This window comes from Centruroides vittatus, unplaced genomic scaffold (genome assembly GCF_030686945.1).
Source record: "Centruroides vittatus isolate TY-2023 unplaced genomic scaffold, ASM3068694v2 contig_620, whole genome shotgun sequence".
Classification (NCBI taxonomy): Eukaryota; Metazoa; Arthropoda; class Arachnida; order Scorpiones; family Buthidae; genus Centruroides; species Centruroides vittatus.
The window spans coordinates 1,457,907-1,479,965 of record NW_027122381.1 but is presented as its reverse complement, the minus strand read 5'-3'; the positions used below and the strand labels follow the sequence as shown (position 1 = coordinate 1,479,965).

Here is a 22,059-nt window from a genome sequence, read left to right as displayed (position 1 = left end):
ATCGGGCTAGATAAAGGCTATATTATTATTTAATTACGAAATAATTTAATACTAGTTAGATGCTATTTCTTATTAACTTTAATAATTATAGTTTAATGTTCAGCATTAATAAAAGTTACCAAAATGATTAGTTTACTATGTTTTTGTAATTTCTTACTCCTGTTTTTAAGTATTCGGCCGAATAGCGAAAAATAGGCTGAATACCGGATAGTAACCGAATATTCGTTACATCACTCGTGTCTATGCGACCGTTACTAGGGAGCGACCAAATTACAGTAACAGTAGAGTTTCACCGCTTACTATACACGCTTTGGGTTCGACACCGCATCCGGCAGGCTTTGAGTTTTATTTCGTCTTTCGAGCCGTTGGAAACTCGGCAACGGCGGGTAGCCATCGACTCCTGGAGCCAATTTACGTACCGGCGCTTAAAAGAGGCTATTTTCCGACCGGAAAGGCGGAAGTATTTCTGCGGCCAAAGGGACGACCGACGGACGGCGAGTGTAGCAGCGTATCTACTTTAGATCTAACCGCCACCCCATGGCACCCGACGTTTCCACGGAAGATGGTACGTTCCGCCTACGGTATTTATAAGAAAAAAGAGCGGACACTCACCTCTCAGGGGCGTTTCGTCGTACAGCGAACCCTGTCGGGACCTCAGGCAGAAAGGGGTCCTGACCGGAGCCGGCGAGGGAATCTCCATCGGCGCTTCGGCGGCGTGAGCCCACAATTCTACAAAAAAAAAAGGAAGAATTAACCTCGGACCCGCTCCCCACCGAGTGGGCCCGGAATTTCGGCCACTCACCGTGATCCCTGGCGTGTTGACTCAAGCGGGCCGTCCACTCGGCGCACTGTAAGTCGGTGTCGGCCGATAGCACGTGCTCCACCATCTTGCCCTCGGAACGGTTGACGATCTTGAAGCAGTGGGGACGAATCGAAGACTTCTCAGGCAGACACACGGTTTCCTGATGGCCAACGTCCCTCTTTAGACGGCGGTGTTAAATCGAAAAAGCGGGAGAAGAGACAGACACTTACCTTGTCGACCGGGATGGACAAGACGGGCGGAGAATGTTGGGAATCTTCGCACTTGGCCCAGAAGGACAGGCGGAAGTTCCGCAGAGTGCACCACATGCGCCGGCAACCGCCCACGTTTCCCACTCGCTGAGGGGGGAGAGAGCGGGGTGAAAATTCCGTCGGGTAAAACGCCGCCGGGAAGGGGGAAATTTCGTTTACCTGAACCAGGCCCAGGTGGCCCGAGGCGCACTCTTCGGTGGCGCAGTCGGGCTGGACCGCCAATCGACAGCAGAAGTGGCCGAAGAGGGGCAACTGGTGGTGGGGGTTCTCCGCGTTCTCCAGGATCAGGTCGTGCGTGTGGATGTCGTCGCTGGAGTCGGACAGCCTCAAAGTGGCGTGCGCCACCAGATCGAATTTTGGACCTCTGCCGAAAAAAATCGCCGATTTAAACGCGCCCGGGCTTTATCTAGAAGGGAAAAACTCCACTTACATGTCGATGGAAGTCAATTCTTCTTTCTGGAAAATACAATTTTTGGTTAATTTATCGAATTTCAATGCTTTAAAGTTTGTCGAAGGCGCCGAATGCCCGCGTTTTAGCGACGTCGCTAAAACGCGGGCAGCGACGATATTTAAGCGTTTGGGGCGGGCGCGGCCCCCACTCACCAGACTGGCCGCCAGTTTCCTTCCTATGGTCCTACTTATGGAGTTGGATATCTTTTTCTTGATCTTCCTGGGGGTGCTGGCGATGCTCAGGTCGTCGTGCAGGACGTGGCTGTACACTTCCAGGCGAAACTCGAAATTGGGAGGAACGCGATTGCTGAAAGGAAGTAGGGTAAAACGTCAGGCGGGCGGAGAGGGGGAAGAGGGGGAGGCGGGAAACGTACAAGACCACGACGTCTTCGAAGGAGATGTCGGTCATGCTGCGGTCCACGTTGTTGATCATGACGGTGTCGTAGATCTCCGTCCCGATTTTCAGCAGACAGAAGACAGCGAACCTCCTGTAGTCCCCCTTGTTCTTGAAGTGGTCGCTGTCCTTCCATATCAGGGGCATTCTGATATCTAAACCGCAAAAAAATTATCGGTGTTAAATCTTCGGGTAAAATTCGAAAGCCCGTTTGACTTTTTCCACTTATCTCGCCCTAACCTGCGCACGCCGCTCGGGTTTTTTGTTTTCTCCCTCGAAATAACGTTTTATACGCTCGTCCTTTATCGTTTGCAGCGCTAAACCCTTACCGAATCCAACGCGTCGAGTGGGACGTATGGACTTGAGTATGTGTGTTATCGAACCACCACTTTCGCCCATTAAAAGATAAGGGAAGTACGCTTCGTCCGGACTATTTTTATATTTTAAAGACGGAAAGAATTTATATTTCTCGGGCAATGGGGAAAGGAATGGCATTCGTTTCCCTCTTAGATGGTTGTAAGAATAGATGGTTGGTTGTAAGAATTACATTTAGCAGGCGGTACAAATATTTAATATTTGTCGGCCATTATAGCCCAAAACTATGGAAGGCGTTTTAAAAATAAGATAAATACCGCCAAACTTAGCCGAGTACTAAGAAATTCGATGGTCTGTACACATTTTTTCTAAACCGATTCCGTTACTTTATTGTTTCTGCTGAATTTAAATCACGCCGGGGAAATTTATAATGGAATTTGCGGATAATTCCGTACGTCCTAGTAATCTGGTCTGGCGTAAAACTAATCTCGCCATCGCCATCGGAAACATTTTTCTACCATGTTTCCGGTTGTAGGTACGAGATCGTCGTTGGACAGATGAAAATCGAGACTGGTTAAGCAAGGCTTAGACCCCGGTTAACTATAAGTGTCTCCAGTCTGGTCCGGAAATCGCCATTTTGATTGAAAATTTTCCGGAACCACTCGTTATTTTTACATTTTTGGCGTAACTAATATTGCATGTTAGTACGCATTTTTTAAATCCAAAACGAATGTAAAAAAAAATTATATCGATTTCTTTCTTTTGTTTGTGGAGTAACAATTTGACCACAATTACGTTACTTATTAGCGAAAAGTAAAAGGGGCCAGTAACTTCCCGGTTTTTTCTACCTTAACAATTTTATTATTTTAAAATTGTTTTTATCCGGCGATTAATTTTACTCAACTTTAATTAATCCGTGCCAGATGGCAAACTTTCAATGAAAACTAGGAAGTTATTATATTTATAAATTCGTCTTCGACTGGTTACGGGTTAGTATTATGTATCAATATGTTAAGGTCGGAACCATTACTGTATGCGGATTTCGTCATCGATTATACACCAAGTCTTCGCCAATTTTTAAGACACACACACATCACGAATACGAATACATTGTCTTGAATATATATATCCAAGACAACGTATTCGTGATATTGAAGAACATCGCGATGTATTTGTTGGGTGGGATAATTAAAGATGAGATATTTTGGCTCTATTCTACTCGTTGGAAAAACGGAAGACAAAATGTATTTCGAGTGGGATTTACAATAAAGAAATAAAAACGCCGATTTAATTAAAATATTAAACTAAAACGAGAAATATTTGTCGTATAAAATATAACTTCAAAATTCCTACGACGTATTAAAGACACTTTCGGGATCCGATGCGCGTTATACACGTACTTCCTCCATAACGAGTTGTTTAACTTTCCCTGGCAACATTTAAAACTGCGTGCGAGGCGCCATCTGTTAGAATATTTTATTATTAAAAACTTTTTATACTTTTTAATTATAAAATATCAAAACGCTTAATTTTGAACGTTTGGATTTTTATAAAAAATTGTAAATGCTAATAATGAATAAAATCGTCATTAAGTACGACCCTACTGGACATATGACACACCCTTCAACCACCAAAATTTAATAGTATCGATGCCCCTAATAAACAAATCTCCCTGCAAAATTTCAGAAATTTTCGACAAAGAACGAGAGTTATTAAGCTTCAAAGTCTGAACAAAATCGTGCCCACCCACACACAATCCCAATCTACTTAAAAACAGAGTGTTGTTTCTAGGTGTTTCAAAAGGTGCGATGCACAAAGTTTGACCACCAGTCGACAGCAATGACCATTTTCCCCAGTTGCATTCGAAACATTGGTAGCGGCGTGATTGGTCACGCCGCTACCAATGTTTCGAATGCAACTCTTACCAATCCGTCTTACCAATTGTTGCAGGCCAGGCTGAGGTTGCGAAAACGATTAAGGAATGTATTGTAGTAATTGTTGCGGTTGAACCGGTTCGGTGACGAAACGGATTGTCGGATCTACCAGTATATACACGAGAATGTACACTGTACGTACGTAAATGGTCAAGCTAGAAAAAATTGCTCTTAAAATCCAATTAAATTCGATTCTTCTGATGATATGGCACGGTTACAAGTAAAGACGGCATGGCATAGCTGCACTAATATAATCACATGGTATAAATACAATACTAGAGCCTGGTGAACGGGAATTCACTCTGGAGATATCTTAAAAACATACGGCAATTACTGTAAAAGTATTTACGAGTTTTTTCTGTTCTGTCAAAATTAAAGGAACAGTACATTTTGGGAGCCTGTAGCAGAAGAATTATTAGGTACTGTATTTTCCCATTAGTTTTTGACCGGAAATAGGCTTGTCCTACCCGGATTTCCTGCTAAATTATGAAAAGCTTTTCCTGAGAATTTCCGACTGTATGAAATAAAATAAACGACGATACCAAATGAACGGAACAACTTTGCGTAATTAAAACAAAAACTGTTATAAAAAAGCGTGCCATCACGGATAGGAAAACAAAGTTTAGGTCAGTACTTGTTAGTGATGCCCCGATACCGCAGAAATATCTATACCAACCAGTATGGCATCGGGTATAGGAACTGGAAATCTTGCTGGTCTGCGGCTTGATTTTGAAACGTTTTGTATAATCGAAACTCTTAATTTTAACATAAATAATACGTTTTATTAGTTGTTATTAACAAATTACTAAAGCTGATTTCTAATATAAACAATGTTACCAATACTATATCGGCCGATTTGACATTTTAATATATTTTCGAGTTTCTCAAATACAGTAATCTGCCAGTTATCTACATATATAAAAACGAATGTATGTTGTCTGTCCTTCATGCATTACCACACCATTTATCCGATTGCCATGAAACTTCGGGAAGTTGTTTAATACACTCCCGCGAAGGTTTCTGGCATATGTGAAGACCACCATTTCCCCCTTCCAAAAATATCTTTATATATGGATTAAGGCTTTTATGTCCAACAGATGGCGCTAATTCCGACGACCTAAGTTTGCTTTTCTATCAGGCATTATGCTTTTCTGTGAGAATGGACTAAAGCAGATCATTTTCTATCTATCTATATAAATAAAATATAACGTTTGTTTGTTCCTACTGATTCCTTTGAAAGTTTGACACCACGTTGCATTCGAATACGCACATGTTTTTATATAATATACATGTCGAAATTCCCCCTACTGGGGGGAGATGGACAGGATTAAGGCTTACCATGAAGAACTTGGCTTCTATTATACTATTTTAGATGCGGTTTTTTGCGTTTTTGATTGCGTTTTAATCGGTTACGTCAATATACACTAAAAAGGGATTTTTCGATATTCCCTTGCGAGGGAGAGAGATAGGATTAAGGCTTACTGTGAAGAACTCGACTTTTATTATACTATTTTCGATGCGTGTTTGATTGCGTTTTAATAGGGTACGTCAAGAGAATGTACACTAAGAAGGGATTTTTTGAAAATTCCCCCCACGGGGGAAGTGTTATACATTTATAATATACATTTTGAGCCATAACAACGCGTGGCCGTGTCTGCTAGTTTAGAAATAGTAATCTGAACTATAGGCACACTACACATACGTTCTGAAAATGAAATTTGATGTAATAAATTCATTTTCAGACGTATGTATGTGTATGTAATTTTCATTTTCGTTAATATTTACTATGTAAGTTTAACTTCATCGAAAATAGCGTAAGATTGGTTTCGGCTGGAAAATCCAATTTCGGTCGGATATTACCTGTCCGCAAAATGTAACGATAAACGATATGCAGGTAATGACAAGTATCAATATCTACTTGTAGGACATGCTCGTGCATTCTTCTCAAGACAAATTCAATTACAATGGTACTCTGCCATTTCCACAAACGTTTCGATAAAGATCCGCCAAAAAATCGGATCAGCTATCGTTGGTACCATCGATTTGAACAGACTGTGTGTGATTAAAAGGGAAAAGCACAGAAAACCACGTGTTGATACACGTGGTTGTCCCATTGAAAATGTTGACAATCAACAAATTGCCAAGAGCAAAAACAGTAACTTGAAAAGATATTGTTTTTGCTCTTGGCGTACAAGAGAAGGATCAGATTGCATTTGTTAGACTGTTTATATGATCAAATTTAACTTTATTCATTATGGATAGCCTAAACTGCATTGGATAGTAGAATAAAAGAATCCGGATCCAAAGAATATGAAAATACAAAATCAGATTTAAACTTAGAATTCTTGTAGAAACAGGATTCTATAATGTCAACAATAAAGGAGTATACTATAAATAATAATTAACTAAAAATTTGATCATCACTAAATCTACTGTGGCACTGACTATTAAGTAATACAGTCGGGTTTGAACTGATAAAAAAAAAAAAACACATAATTTTGCAATTTATAATGTAATTCTTGCTTTCCTGTTTAATGCAAAATGTGTAGCTTTAATCTTACAGGATTTTCAGTTTTTACATTTTACTGTTAATATTGCCAAATGATCAGTTTGGCTATTTTAAAACTAGCAAATAATTACATATAAATCAATTTGGCTATAGGTAGACAGTTATGCTACCTAGTGACAATAAATTTAATAATTAGAAATAAGTCTTAACTCAAAATAGAGAGTGGCAGCCTGCAGACCACACAGGGCCAGTTAGTAGCAACAATTGGTGGAATATTTCCTAAAATCCTAACAGATTGCCAGATCTGCCTGAAAGACTCTCTTTGCTTTATATTGTTCATTATATTTTTCATTGGCAAGAGATCTTACTGGACCATAAAATCTGATATTATAGAAACTAGATATTAAATTCCAATGAAATGTATAAATTATATACATAATTATCCATATAACATTGTTTATGCATGCTGTCAAATTCGACAATAAAAAAAATTGAAAATATTTTATATTAGGATGACTGTAGTGACGTGATTAAGAATATTCTAGTATAAACTCATTGATATATATAGATAAATAAAAGTTATTAGGTAGAAAGTACATTTAGGCTGAAAATGATAAAAGAATACCTGCTGGATAATAACAAAGGTACATCCCTTATTTATTAACTGCATAAAATGTAGCATTATTGGAGTAATTTTTCATGTGTATAAAAAACAAGAAGAAAAAGTAAACTAATAAAAACTAAATATGCAATAAGATACCAATAGCCAATAAAAACATGGAGACAACACAGAATCAAGAGAAATATGGAAAAAAGAAAGAACTAAAACTGCAAAGTGAATCAACAATTCTGTTACATTTTGCAATTTTAAAATATTTAGCAAAAATTAAAATCTAAATATAAAAATGATTTTATATCTACAAAGCAAAGTTTATCATCTGAATAGATCTAGACAGAATATATTTGTGTATGTCAAATCATTTCTGTAAATTGTTGCTTAAGTAAATGCATTTTATTTTTTTTTGTGAAATTTTTCTGTTAACTCTCATATTAAAATTATGAACAAACATTATATAATTATATTTTAAAATATTGTGAATTTTTATATAAATCATATTAACTGATTTTAGTAGTTAACACCCATTTGAATTTGGACGAATGTAATATATACCTCTACATCACATTCAATAAAATAAAATTTGAGTCCATAACTACAATACTATAAATAAAAATGGACTTACGATTTTAAACTAAATTCCACAGAATAACAAACAGCTTTGAAATACAAAATATGAATGATTTGCAATTAAAAATTAGCCATGTCATTTAACATCTCTATTCATTTACATAACACAGCGATTCAGAGACAAAGTTTTGTACTGCTTATATTCATATAACAATAATTTTAAAAATTTTCAAAAAATAATAATTTTATATTTAATTCTGAAGTAATTCAATGAAGTTTTAATAGGTTATTTTGATTTTTACAATTTCTATTAAGAATAATGCAATAACGATTGTAATTAGTAAGAAAACACTGTATATTTCTTATATTCAAATACATAGCTCCGTTCAGATCACAGAGAAAGGCCAAGTTGGGTTAAACTAAAGTTTTATAATGGAAATACAATGTGAAAATAGAAAATTCTACAATTATTTTCCTATTAAAATTTCCTTTCCTTTAATTTTCCATTCAAATTTTTTGATCAATTTCAATTTAACCCATACAAAATGATTTTCTTAACTTATTTGTATATGTATACACTAGAAAGCTTCGTCCCCACACATACCACTTGTTCAAAAATTACAAAGATTTATTGATTTCTGCTGATTTATTGAAGTTTATATATATATATAAACTTCATAGAAACATATATATATATATATTTTTGGTGACAATTTTAAGCTAAGTATTTTATACATGTAGAGTAGACTTTGATTTAAACATTTAAAAGAGAAATAAAAACTCTTGTCAAACACATTTATAATGTATTTATGAAAAAAATCAGAAGAACTTAAATGCAGAGAAACGATTGTTTATAATTCATCTACAAAGACACCTGATGAATTTTCAAATTGCAGAGCTATAATGGGATAATAGTGATTCCCACTATTATCCATCTGTCTGTCTACCCTTGCTTCCTTAATCTCAAGAATGGAGTTAGCTACACAAAAACTGAGACCATACACAAAACAGTTATTTTTAAATTAAAACACGATTAAGAATTGCAGCCTGTCTTGCTACATTATAGATCTTCCTTTAAAAATTATATTTTTCAGTATTAACATATTGGTATAAAACCATTTGAAAGGTTGAAATATTGTGTAAGAGTATCAAAAAAGTACTTCATTTGTGCTTCTTTTGGCTTGTTTGATAGAAAGCCCACCAAGGAGGGAAATATTGTAATTTCTGAAATGCATCTGGGTAAAATAAAGTTGTTGACTGGCTAATACTTTTGAAATCTGTGGATGTGATAATTCCTAGAGAATAACAGTGTTTGAACCAGTTACATATTGATATTTGAAAAACAGAACAGAAGCAGAAAGATAACTTATTTCAACATTAAATTGTTTTAATTTTAATAAAATCCATTATAAAATGCAGAAAGCATTTAATCAGAAGCTTTCAAAAACCTTTACACAATTAAATTCTGGATGCCAATTTCTAAATGTAAAAACTTGAGCAATATTTATTTAGTTAAAACATTTCTCAAAGTCCCAGGAATTTGCAAAATTCAAGCTATTTCAAAATTACACACTACCCCAAGAGAAAACTAATAAAATAAGTAAAATTTTATAGTTAAGTATCAACTTTAATATTTTTATTTGTTTAAATTTCATTAGCCAAGGATATTTTTAAATTAATTCAAAATTTATGATTCATTTTATGTAAATATTCTTCCAATGTTATTTAAAATGCAAAGTTAATATGCATTTTTAAAATATTTTAACAAAGAAACTGTATCAAAAAGAAATATTTCTGATTAAATACTCAATAAAAAAACAAAATACAAAAAATTGTGAAAACTTCGGATTTGAACTTCAAAGCACAGTCTCACTTTGAACTTACTTTTGTGCGCTCTGCATTATCAGTTAAATATAATGAAATATTAGTGTTTGGGAAACAAATATAAGTGCCACACATTTCAACACCTGGCATTCTTTCTCATCTTTGTTTAGTTTCAACTAAATAAAGATGAGAAAAAATGCCAGGTGTTGAAATGTGTGGCACTTATTAGTGTTTGGGAAACAAACAAATTATACAACATGGTTTGGATTGTAAAGAATGAAATATATCATAACTTTATTTTGTTATTTGCAGAGTAATGAGAGCACTGAAAATTTAAATTGCCACACAGTTCCTAAATGTTGTCAGCCAAGTCTTTCATGTAGAAAGAATCGCCTATTGACATGTTTGAATCTGATCTGGACTTTTTTCTTAGATAACTTTGGTCTCTATTTCTAATTATACTGGTTAGATCTTTTGCGCACAGAAGGAAATCAACCAATAGTAATTCCATTTAGATTAATAAACTCACATCACCTATGATCTTGGTAAGATTAAATCCTATTTTTCATTCTATCATACAAATATAAATCAAGAATTTTACTAATGAACAAACAGTAGATTGTTATCAGCTATGATAATGCCACTACACTAAATTCCAATAACATATTTTTAATAGACAAAATGATTTTCCCTATATGCTTAGAACTTAGTGACTAAAGCAAAATTATCTGATCTAGATGCAAAATAAGATCATTTTATATTTAACAGCCAATTTATGTAATTTAAACTAATTCTCCAAATGATATCTTTGTCAAATTTAATTTTCAAGAAACAAAAACTGAGATCATCTACTCAAGTCACCATTTTAAATTACAAAAAGCTGATTACAATAATTTAAATTAAAAAATATACACAAATTAAGAAAAAAAAATAACAAAAGCAGACCATGAAAATTTTCATTTGTGATTTAGTCAAAACAACTGCACCAAACAAAACAATTATCTTTTAGCATGAACCAATGAAGAAAACAAAATATTTTTTGGCTATGCTCCATAGTTTTTGGATAAATTTAAAACCATAACAAAAACATCAGAAAGACTCGAGCAACAGTTTAGTATTGTTTCTGCAAACAGCTCAACTATTTAATAGCCTAATTTTGCAACTCTTTTAGAAACTTTATTCTCATTTGTATCCTGAACAGAAAATTCAATCATTATGGCTATACTATCTAAATCCATATTTGCATTTATTAAAAAGAAATAAGTTCCAAAATAGTAACTAATTTTATCCCTTTAATTCCTTAATTAATATAAAAACTACAGATATACTCATCTATTTTTATAAATCACAAATATAATTTTCTATCGAAAATTAAACTATGTAAAACTGATAAGTTCGTATGCATGGAACAGTTTTGTCAAATATTTGTTATCAAAAATAATTCGGAGCACGACAAACACTTTCACAGCAATATTTTGAAACAAGAGTATGTTAACTCCCCATACAATTGTTTGGACCTTATTCATTCGACAGAAAAAAAAAAATTGCTCAAATCACACATTTTTAATTTTGTAAAGCATCATTCCATATCCTATTTAAATAAAAATCTCTGAAGAACTTAAAAAGGTATTTGAAAATGTGGAAAAATTTCATAGCCAATCACAGTTATATATCTGAATTGAGTTTAAGAATGCTAATACATGCACAGTTGGTACTATAACACAGCCGCCACATTTTACTACTTTGAAATCATTTGTAAGAAAAGAAAACTGTTACCATATGTATGTTTTCCTTATTCTCTTTATAAGGAGGATAAGGAATAAGGAATACATTTATATTTTTCTAAATCATCCAAATATTTATTTTTAAATAATTTTAATACATACTCTTTTTTTATGAAAAACTCTTACATGATCAATCAAGAATGACTTCAAATATCAAAAATAACTATAAACAACATTTGAAAAATCTATTGTAGATGTTAACTTTCTGCCTACCATATTTAATACAAACAAATTACACTGTTTTAACAAGTAACTATAAAAAAGTTACCAAAATGAAAAATAAAACATGCACAGTTTGCATTTAGAATCATACTTAAAAGGAGATTCAAATTAATTAATTGCATAAAGAATTTCTTTGGACAGAGCATATAGTTCTTTCACATGGCCACACAATACAAAATCAATAAGAAAAACAAAATTTCCATTTCTAGTCAATGTATGCAAAATAATTGAAAAGGCCCAAAAGGTTCACGACAACACTTTAAAACTCAAAAAATGTATCGACGTTGCCAAAACTTCCGAAAGCTCGGTAATCTCGGCCAAGATTTACAGATTAGATAAAAAGGTTGTCTTTGTAAAAAACAGAGAAGATAAGAAGTTGAACCATAAAGTTTGCAGAACTAGATCTTCAACTTTAATGAAGACAATATAAATATAAATATACAATTAATATTAGAGTGTAGACCTATCACTACATAAGTGATAAGTGTACATAAGTACAGTACATAAATGTAGGTAGTTAGATGCAGCAAATAATTGTGTGTTAAAAAAAAAATTAGTAATAGTGTCAACCTGTGTACTTATTTTGTTTCATTAATTATTACTAGTTCAACATTTATAAATTTTTTAACATATTGTGTTTTAGTATAAGTTATTTTATTTTTGATTTGTATATAGATCATACAATAGAAAGACAATGATGGAAAATTAAAAACTGCAGCATCATATTTGCAAAAATAATACTGTTCATCAGTTACAATGTGAAAAAGTCTTGTTAATTTTGCATTTGGTGAAAGTGTATAATAATTGTACAACATTTGAAGAAAAAGTTCAAACTGACACACAAGACAATCAAATTACACAGCAATTTTATGTAACTAAATAAATTCCAAGTGACTATGTAGATATCACTGTGTGTTACATTTGATTTATATATATGTAAATTAAAAACACACATTTGATGCTATCATTGCATGTTCATGTGGGATTTTTGTTTGATGGCTCATTAATTTTTTTGTAAAAAATATTTATACAAGTCTTATTGTTGTTATGAAGTAAAACAAATTAAAATCATCTCAAATGATTAAAAATAACCATAAAAATTTGCATCATATTTAAATAATTAAAATAATTTAAAATCATACAGACCCGAGACAGCAACTCTGGCATTGCAACCGGAGACTCTGAGAGACGGAGTCCTAAATATTGATAAGAACACAAGTTTAGAAAAATAGGCAAGACATTAATCATTCCCCAAATTTTAAATATTTAAGATTTCTCGTACGCCTCTTCTCTGGCCCTCTTTTCGGCTGCCTTCCTCTGCTGCAACTTGGCCATGTACGCAGTCATCCTCTCGTTGGAAGTCAGGAGCGACTTGGCGGCCTCCAGACTCTGGATCGGATGCTTGCAGGCGGCCAACAGTTTCGTCGTTCCCTCTCTCATTTTGATTTCCAGATCTATTTTTTGTTCTAACTCATATTCCTATCAAAGAAAAGAAATTAAGACATTACAAAATTTCATCCTTCACCATATTAAGACAAAGAGAGTGACAGTCAAGTTACTAATTCTGCCTCAAACCTGTATTAGAAGACAGATGTTAACAATTGTTGACATATTAACTAGCTATAAATTTAATTTTGTCAAGTTTTCAAATCTCGAATGGCCTAGATTTTACATATTGAACGTTTTTATGATCAGAACCTTCTTCACAGTTGGTATTACCAACTGGAATTTTTGTCCATAGTCGAGTCAACCGGCTCTAAAACAATCCATTAGACAGTTTGCCACCAACTCAACAAACAAACCTAATTCGGCCACGTCCTAACCTTGCGAATGCAGTTAGAATTTTGTATTTCGAAGCCAAGTACAAATATATAAAGAAAAAGAATATAGAATAAAGCTATGAAAAATATGGCAAAGAAAGCAAGTCAACTTGACAAAAAATAATAATAATGTAACTTTCAATTTGTGAACTGTTTTTTTATTTAAAAATTACAAAAGCAAGATTCAAGAATAAAGTAAACCGCAGAAAAAATGTTTATTTGACACACAGTGGGAGGGGGAGAGACACTTCAGAAGAAAGCAAAGTGCATTTGTTTAAGTACACAAGTTACCAAATCTTTTTATTTCTCGAAATAAAAAAAAATAGTTTCAATAGTTTATGTCTTTATCCACTTAACAAAAGAGTCGTGGTGCATTAAAATATTTCTCGATAATAAAAAAACCGCGTAAAATAACGACTAGTTGTAACATTAACCCAAAGCAAAAACTTAACTTTGCATATTCCGAAAGGCGATTACTAACAAGTCGGTCTGGTCAGTTTTTATTAATATTTGACAATTCCAGAAACTTCCTTTTGTTACGAAGTTGCGACAGAAAAAGCTGTGACGCTATCGGAAAAAATCCCCGGCCGGTGATTCGATACATCATTATAGCAGTCGGTCAAGGTCACGAGTAGGAGAAGCCCACCCACCCGTTCCTATAGAGTTGAATGCACCTCAAAGTTCGAAATTCGCAGATAATTTATACTACCTTACATTTCTCTGTGGGTTTGAACTAGATAGCCAGCCGCACCCTCCGGAATCGTCATTACTATCATCATCAACACCGCGCAAGACTATGCGAAAAGGGGCTAAGAAAGCGAACTTGCACTAAACTAGGGGAGAAGATAGGAGAGAAAAATGTATATATAAAGTAATTTTCAAACGTTCGTCCCCATCTGCACCCTGACCCACTTAGTTCTTACGAAGTCTCCACGTCCGTGACCGTTTTTTTGGTCCGAATTTTGTAACGCAAGTTCTCGCGTTACCGGCCTTCCGTCGTAGATCTTCGAAAGCGACCGCAATATCAAAAAAAAAACATTAAAACGTATAAAAAAATACCGTCTAAATTCGGTAACGGTTAAGCTGGCAACCAAAATAAAAACAGACGAAACGGGAAGAGTGCCAATCCACCGGGCGCGTTCGAATTATGCAAATTTCCAAGACGGTTTTTCGAGTAATCCTCGAAATAAGTGAAATTCCAGGCGCCGCTCCACGTTTACTGCCGCCCTTTCCCGACCTCCCGCACCTCCTCCACGCGAAAAAAGTTCCAGAACAAAAACAGAATTACGATGCGGCTGACAATATGCCAAAAGATCCAGGAAATTGTCCTTGGAAGCTTTAAATTAACTTAGCATCTTCTTTATTTTCGTCAGCACGTCCGCGTTACTTCCTCCGTTACCCAGAAGAGATTCGAAAACCGGTAACTTCCGGTTTGCCGCCTCACCTCTCACCCGAAACTTCCGATTCTCTCCGTCACGCGATCCCGAAGCGCTCCAAAAGGGGCAAGGCGGAAATACTTAAAATAGACTCGACGTTTTGTTTTCGAGCATCTTTCTCGACGCGTATCAATAAACGGAGATTCCCGGATTTATATAAAGGAACGATTTGGCCATGCCTAACACGAGAGGAGAAAAAGATCGTCGTCTTCCTCCACGTCTTCGCCTTCGAGCTACGCAAACCCCGCGACACGCTCTCACCTGCAGGCTGTGGGCAATCTGCCTGATGAAGTACAGATCCAAATCTTGGATGACTCGCAGTCTGTTGGGTTTGACGACGATTTCCGGCCTCCTGCACGAGCCGTGATGAATGGGACCGAAACAAGAATAGTTCATCTCTGGTGCTTACCGCGCGAACACCCCCCAAAAAAACCACCTCCCGTTCGCATCGAAACGACTGGAGCCAATGAGCCGCACGCGGGGGTCGCTCGACAGAAAACTTCGCTCCGCCGCGAGATTACGACGAGAGTTTGGTCGGGAGGGCGCGCGCGCTCGCGCCGGCACGTGCTCCTCCGTCACACTCCCCGAGCGGCGAGAAGACACCGTCCTCGACTTTCTCCGGTTAAGGCGAGGCTCCGTAACGTCTTTTTTAAAGACAATTTCGAACAGATGTTACGCCGGTGACGTCGGCGCGTGGGTCGACGACGGTGGACGCGCGAAGTGGACCCGGTCAGACTCAAGGACGACCACTCCGTCGTGTTTGCCAACTCGAGAAATTCCGTTAGGATTTTCTAAAGGGCCAGACCGGCGGCACCAAAAATCTCTCGACCAGGAGAATTTATAATCCGCAGGATAAATTTCGGCACAATTAATCCGGAAATCACCCGCGTGTAGCGCGCACAGCGCCAGCGCGGGTTCGCGATTGACAGCGGCTACTTAGAAGCGAAAAGTGTTTTTAGACGTTATAGAAAGCCGCCGACTATAAAAACACAAATTCGCTAGAAAAAAATAAATACACGAGAAGTATCAAGTGTTTGACGCAGAAGTATATTTACGCTCGTGTTTTTTCTCGGAAATTTCGGAAACGAGTAGGTGTTGGAACGGACGAGATGCGAACCCACGTTTTTCCGTCACGTGTCACCAGCAAGACGTTTTGGGTAACGCGTAATTCGCTCGATTTAAAGTTAAACTCCTGTAGAATAAAACAAATAATTTCTAAATTACACAAACTTCCAGGAATTACGCAAAAATCGAAGCAGTCTGATTCTTGGAAGTTACGTTATAAAACAAGCGAAAAAAGCAGATGATTGGCTTCGTGATCGGAATTAAACGGGACGAAAGACGGGGAAAACACGACGATTTGTCTAAGTCTCTTCCATAAATAATGTTTTTGTTTTTTTAAGGAAGGCGGATGGACGAATCGACAGCCGTTTTTTTCCGTCGGAGAAGCAGACAATTAGATTTCTGCTAGAGGCGTCGAAGCTGCCAAAATGTTTCTATATTTAACGGCGAATAAAAGGCGCAGAATCCTGCGAGGTTAACAACCTGTTACTTAAGAGAGGGAGTAAAAAGTGCCGCATTTCCCGCTTAAAAAAAAAACATTTTAAAAAATAAGATTATTTTTGAACCTTTTTTTCGTGCGGCGACACCAAACATCGTCGCAGCCGTTCGACTTCGTGTCTTACCGGCCAATTTTAGTGAAAAAGTTCTCGCGCGTGAATACACTTTGGAAGAAAACGAGAATTAAGCTGGATTCTACAGTCGAAACGACTCTAGAATCGTCCGAATTTCGAAATTCTGGAATAACTAGGCGCAGAAACGAGTCTTTCCACGCGACTTTGAAACGGTCGACTATATTAAAGACTGTTCGAACTTCAAATTATAAGCTGCTTCACCATCTTCGAACATAAAGAAGAATTGTAAGCAATGGAGCAACCCTTCGATTTTATCTTTTGGCAAACTCCAATGACTTTATATAAATAGACTACTCGATAATCTGCAATTCCATCGATCGGATCTAACCTCGGAAAATGCAATGGAAAAAAGGACGGGATAACTCGCTGGCATATTCTAGAAATTGTAGATTAATAAAACGTTTGGAACCGTCTTAAGTCCTTCGGGATTTCCGAGAAGTACAGACTCTGCTAGGGATCGTCTTTAAGAATGACGAATGACGGTAAAATCCCGCACGAATGGAAGAGCCAAAGAGAAATACGGACGAGATGTGGAAATCCGGACTTAATTTAACCGAAAGAAGATTTAAACGGTTTGGAACAAAATTTGACAGCTGTCACGTGATAGCCAGGGCGCCCGTGTGAACGACTACCCGTTTTTCCAAGGGGTCGTCGCCGAAAACCGGTCGCACGACCTTGATCTCGGTGATGAATCAGACGGTTCTCGTGTAAATCTAGCTTTATTTGGGAAGGAGATTGTCTCCCCGGTAACCTGTACTCCCGACGACCTCGTCGGTGTGTCCAGAATTAACTAAGAGGATGAAAACTCGCTCGACTATAGGCCCACTCTAAGAATGCACCGTGATTACGAACTTAGCCGAATCCGTTTCCAAAGAGGATGGGAAACTTACCCACCGATATCTATTTCGAATCCTTAGCCAAAAATCCTATAGAATGGCGAAAAAAAATATATAAGTAAGACGACGATCGAATTAAAAGGTGTAGGATAATCACGGACGAGAAGTCGATGGTGATGGCCCGTTAAAATGAATATAACGTCTACAATTTCCGTGGGAATACGAACTATTAAAGTATCGATAACCATAGATTCTCGGCGGATAATGAGTATGGATTGCTAACTCCATGACGTACGAGATAACGATGGTTTTCATTTTCCTACAAAGAGAGCGAGAAAAAAACACGAAAAATGAAGCATGTTTTTGTATTTATACTGTTTTAGAAAATGCTTTGTTGAGCCGTACACAATTTAAGTTACGCGCGAAATTGTATTTGTCAAAGAAAACTCGAGAAATACGAGACGAATACGGAAATATTGGCCGCAACAAAAAAAATTTTTAAATGCGGTTTATGCCTTAGTGTCATTCGCAAAAAGAGGTAACCTTAAACGCCAATTGCCGTGCAATAAATAAATATTGTTCTGCAGAAAATTTTGTAATAGGTTAATAAACTCCCACTTAAAAAATAAATAAAAATGCGATGGTAGATCGGCATTTTTGACTTCAGAAAATCGATCGTACTCCACTACGAGTTGGCCAAACCTGGTATGCGGCAACGCATATTAATAAGGATTCTCACCCACACTCGAGAATCCGAACCTTAAACCAATATTTCTGAACGAGAGAAAAATATATTGAGGAAAGAGGCGATTTCTCTTTCACGCTACAAAAAACTGGCCACAAAGATTCCCTTTCGAAATTAAAGAAATCCGAGTTCCAAAATTGATGGGAATCATATTTTCGTGAACACGATCATTGACGTGACAGACGTCTCGGTGGAGATTCCGAAACCAGATCGACTATAAATAACAGACGGGAACATACAAAAAATTGAATTAAATCCATCAGATCGATCATCTTTAAGTTGTTTACTATCACGAAAAGTCGAATCCTCAAAAAGAGTTACGAGTCGACGAGCAAGAAAGCGCAAAAAAAAATCCAAAACCAGAAAATGTTTTTGGATTTGATGGTTAAATTTTTCTAATTATCCTTCGAGTTCACAACTACCGAACCTATGGAATAAACCTATTTAGCGTGGGCAAAGTGGATTTAACCCACGTTATTAAGCACGGGATCCGAGTAAAGGAAGTCGAAAAGATCACGCCAAGTATCTTCGGAAATCCAGCGCCAAAATTTCGACTACCGCAATCCGCGCCATCTGCCGACAACGAAGTAAATTAGCCGAGTTACTTCGACGATGGTATCAGTTAACACAGATAGATAGGACGCAGCGTTATTTTACAAGTCGTTAACAACGCGGTCACGTAAAATAACCATGGAAAAAAGGTTCCTCCGCACTCGAACATAATTAAAAATCTTGTAAATGGCCTATTAAACCCGAAGACACTTCCTTATTCTTCCAAGAAAAAAAATCATTTATAAATTCGAGTTGTGTGCACCACTCGTGTTGGCGCGAAGGGCGGAAAAAAGCAGACGGACCAGTATGGGACGAGCGCTAAAACAGATCTAATCGAATTTTAAATCCGTTAGAAGCGGGGAAAAAGGCGAAACGACTTAAATTCGGTCGACACCCACCGGTGGGTGGTTCGAGAAAAAGACGCTTCTACGGGGTCATCGCGTGACCTCAAACCCGACTACGTACACGCGTGCTAACATCTTGGAAATTTACTCAACTTTTCCGTTCTAATTTGGTAGAAAAAGCGACTACTAGTACTTTCGTCGACGCAAACGACGTTAACCATACGCTTCACACTCGAGCGTATCTTTTTCCTTGGGGATAAATTTACTTCGGTCCTCATTTGCATATCTTCATTTTCCTCGTGAATGTAGCGAATCGAGATTTCTCTATAAATATAAAACTAGCACGAGTGCCGAATGTCCGTCGTAGAACGTTTCATCAAGATAACGCGAAAACCGGCTGCCTGAAAACTAGGATTCTACGCCAAATTGTTTAAGGGAATAATGAAACTCCGACGAAGTTTAAACATTTTTGAAACGTTTAATCGTCACTCGATCCAGAACTTCGGGCTGCCGTCGCGAGAATAAAGCAGCGTCATTAACGCCTACGCGTGTAGGAAGAGGTTGGGGTGCCAGTCGTTAATTACACCTCGCGCCAATCGGCTGGAAAATTGATGAGGAAAAACAAAATGCAAAATATTTTATTAAAAATATCAGAATATAGAATGAATTTTGGTTATTTTTAACTACTTATAACCACCGAGCGATAAGAAATCGAGATTTAAAAAAGCGCAACACGGGAAAGAAGACACGACACAGTTAATGCCTACGAAAATGGGAAGAAATCCGACAAAATCTCGAGCAAATTGCCGGAAAAAAAGACACCATCCCGATGAAAAATACATGACAACGCGTATTACTTATAATTGCACATAATACTCTCGGTAGGATCTAATCGAGATCGAAACACCGTGTCAATAATTAATGTTTATTGTATCACGGTGGATGCTGACGAAGACGGAGGAGGAAACCGAGCGGAAGCGATAATACTTCGTACAGATGCCCAAAACAAACAAAAATCTACAATTAAGAATTCGATTCTACCGTTGAAAAAAGTCCCGTCTCGCTCGATCCGAGATCAAATCCTCCGTCGGATCACCCACAACCGCTCGAAGAATCGAGATGTAAAAAAATTTGATCAGGGGTTCGAGTTATTCGGACGTTTTTCGCAAAGAGCAGAACCAGGTGAAATCTCCACTGGCGAAAATTTGATCCGAGGACTCGTTCCCATCGCCGATTTTCCCAGGGATTAACGAGAAATTATTATTCACAAAGGCGATTTTACTTAATTCTTACTCACCTTAGTATTTACATAACAGAATCGTACGCTGCTACTCCAAACGGCGTAGATATAGCGCTGCATCTGTTCGATCGCTTCCCACCTCTCGACTAGATGTAAGCAAACAACCGATGACAGGTAGGAAGCAAGTTAGCGCGGAGGGGGAGCAGATGTAGGCAACAGGTAGAGGGGAAGGTACTCTCGAACGCCTGCCGCAAATAGAGCGAGTAAAGAGCGAGTTCCTTTTTTTCCTTCTACTAAATTAAGGGGGAGGGCGGAAGAATTTCGACGATGCCCTTTACCGGGAATTTCGCATTACTCCGGTACAAACTGCGCGTGAAGGGGGAGGCAGACCGAGTGCAATACCGTGTGACGTCGTCGACGACGACGTCTCTCCTCGTCATCGTACGATCCGCCGATTTTAAAGATGGCGGCCGACTTACGGGTGGAGATAATCACGAGTGCGAAAAGGAATGCCACGTTGTTTCTGCGTGACGCGAACTTGACCCAAATTCCATTAATCGAATTTCACTATCCCGAAAAAATCCGGATTAACCGGGCCCTCGGCTGCATTTTATAATAAGAGAAAACGAGAAGACTTTAAATGGAAAATTGGGAACATTTTCAACCAGTAAAATGTGTAGCCGAATTCTATTTTTCTTCCTCGTTCCCGAAATCTCGCGCTCAATACCCAACAATTTATGGCTCGTTTCGGCTATTTACATCGCATTTAAGCATTATTATAATTACGGCAATGGTGTTATGTATGTAGAGCGTGTATTTGTTGTTGACGTCATTAAGGTGTAAGCGAGCTTTGGTACGCCACGCGAGACGGTCCTCCCATTTGGCATGCTTGATACGTATATGTAAACACGAGATAAATTTCCAGAATATGCTACTATCGTCGTCTTTGAACAATTTTTTTATAAATATTATAACAAACGCAATGTCGAGGTGACGTAACAAAATTATCACGCAAAATCGCGGTTGATGAGTCACGTTTTTTTCGTAAGGGCGGATTACTTTTAGGATTTCGAATCCAAAATACACCCGAAAATCATTAATTTTAACAAGAAAATCGTTATTCGTTAACTCGTTATTTTACTTATACACCGAGAAATAAGCGCTCAATTGAAATTTTATTACCACAGTAAGTAAAATAACTACTCTCTCCCCAAAAAAACGCTTGTTACATTTAAATGGAAGCAACTAGGAAGTAGTAATTACTGTAGGAATTTTTTAACGCAATTATTGCCCAATAGAGTGGCCACACAGTACAAATTGCGTTACACTATTGAGACAACGGGCGAGTTTTTAAGCTACAAATTACAATATGCCACCTTATAAAACCGGATAAATAGGACGTTTCTGCTGTCTAAAAACCGTTATAACTAAAAATTTGAATGCCACACGTCACAAATTCGACGTACTTCACGTGGGTGGCGTGTACCAAACCCTGTGGAAAAATGGGAGACGAGCACATCCGTTGCACAACTACTTAAAAAGTAACCGCCCAAATTAATTCGTCACAAAAATACTTTATTCCAGAAAAACAGTTTCATAACGGCTATTTTTAGACTTATTATTTTATGTAACCGCTTTATCGCTCTTATTAGAGAATTTCTTAATTTTTATTACGTATCTGTGCCTTATAAACAACTAAAAAC

At 37.1% G+C, this 22,059-nt stretch overlaps 1 protein-coding gene across 5 annotated transcripts in view; it reads right to left on the bottom strand.

Moving 5' to 3' along the window:
• LOC136979426 (rhotekin-2-like) overlaps nucleotides 1–22,059 on the bottom strand; it is a 31,962-nt gene that overhangs the window by 7,545 nt on the left and 2,358 nt on the right. For 2 of the 5 annotated variants that reach the window (XM_067275404.1, XM_067275405.1), the window contains exons 2-10: nucleotides 12,972–13,168; nucleotides 12,836–12,885; nucleotides 1,896–2,070; nucleotides 1,675–1,828; nucleotides 1,502–1,527; nucleotides 1,231–1,435; nucleotides 1,033–1,158; nucleotides 803–962; nucleotides 613–729 (exon numbers count right to left, since the gene is read on the bottom strand). In XM_067275404.1, the coding sequence (XP_067131505.1) occupies nucleotides 613–729; nucleotides 803–962; nucleotides 1,033–1,158; nucleotides 1,231–1,435; nucleotides 1,502–1,527; nucleotides 1,675–1,828; nucleotides 1,896–2,070; nucleotides 12,836–12,885; nucleotides 12,972–13,168 (1,210 nt within the window). Of the gene's footprint in view, nucleotides 1–612; nucleotides 730–802; nucleotides 963–1,032; nucleotides 1,159–1,230; nucleotides 1,436–1,501; nucleotides 1,528–1,674; nucleotides 1,829–1,895; nucleotides 2,071–12,835; nucleotides 12,886–12,971; nucleotides 13,169–14,568; nucleotides 14,590–15,206; nucleotides 15,463–20,413; nucleotides 20,706–22,059 lie in introns of those variants that run through there. The other 3 variants (XM_067275406.1, XM_067275403.1, XM_067275407.1) reach the window with 3 other exon arrangements.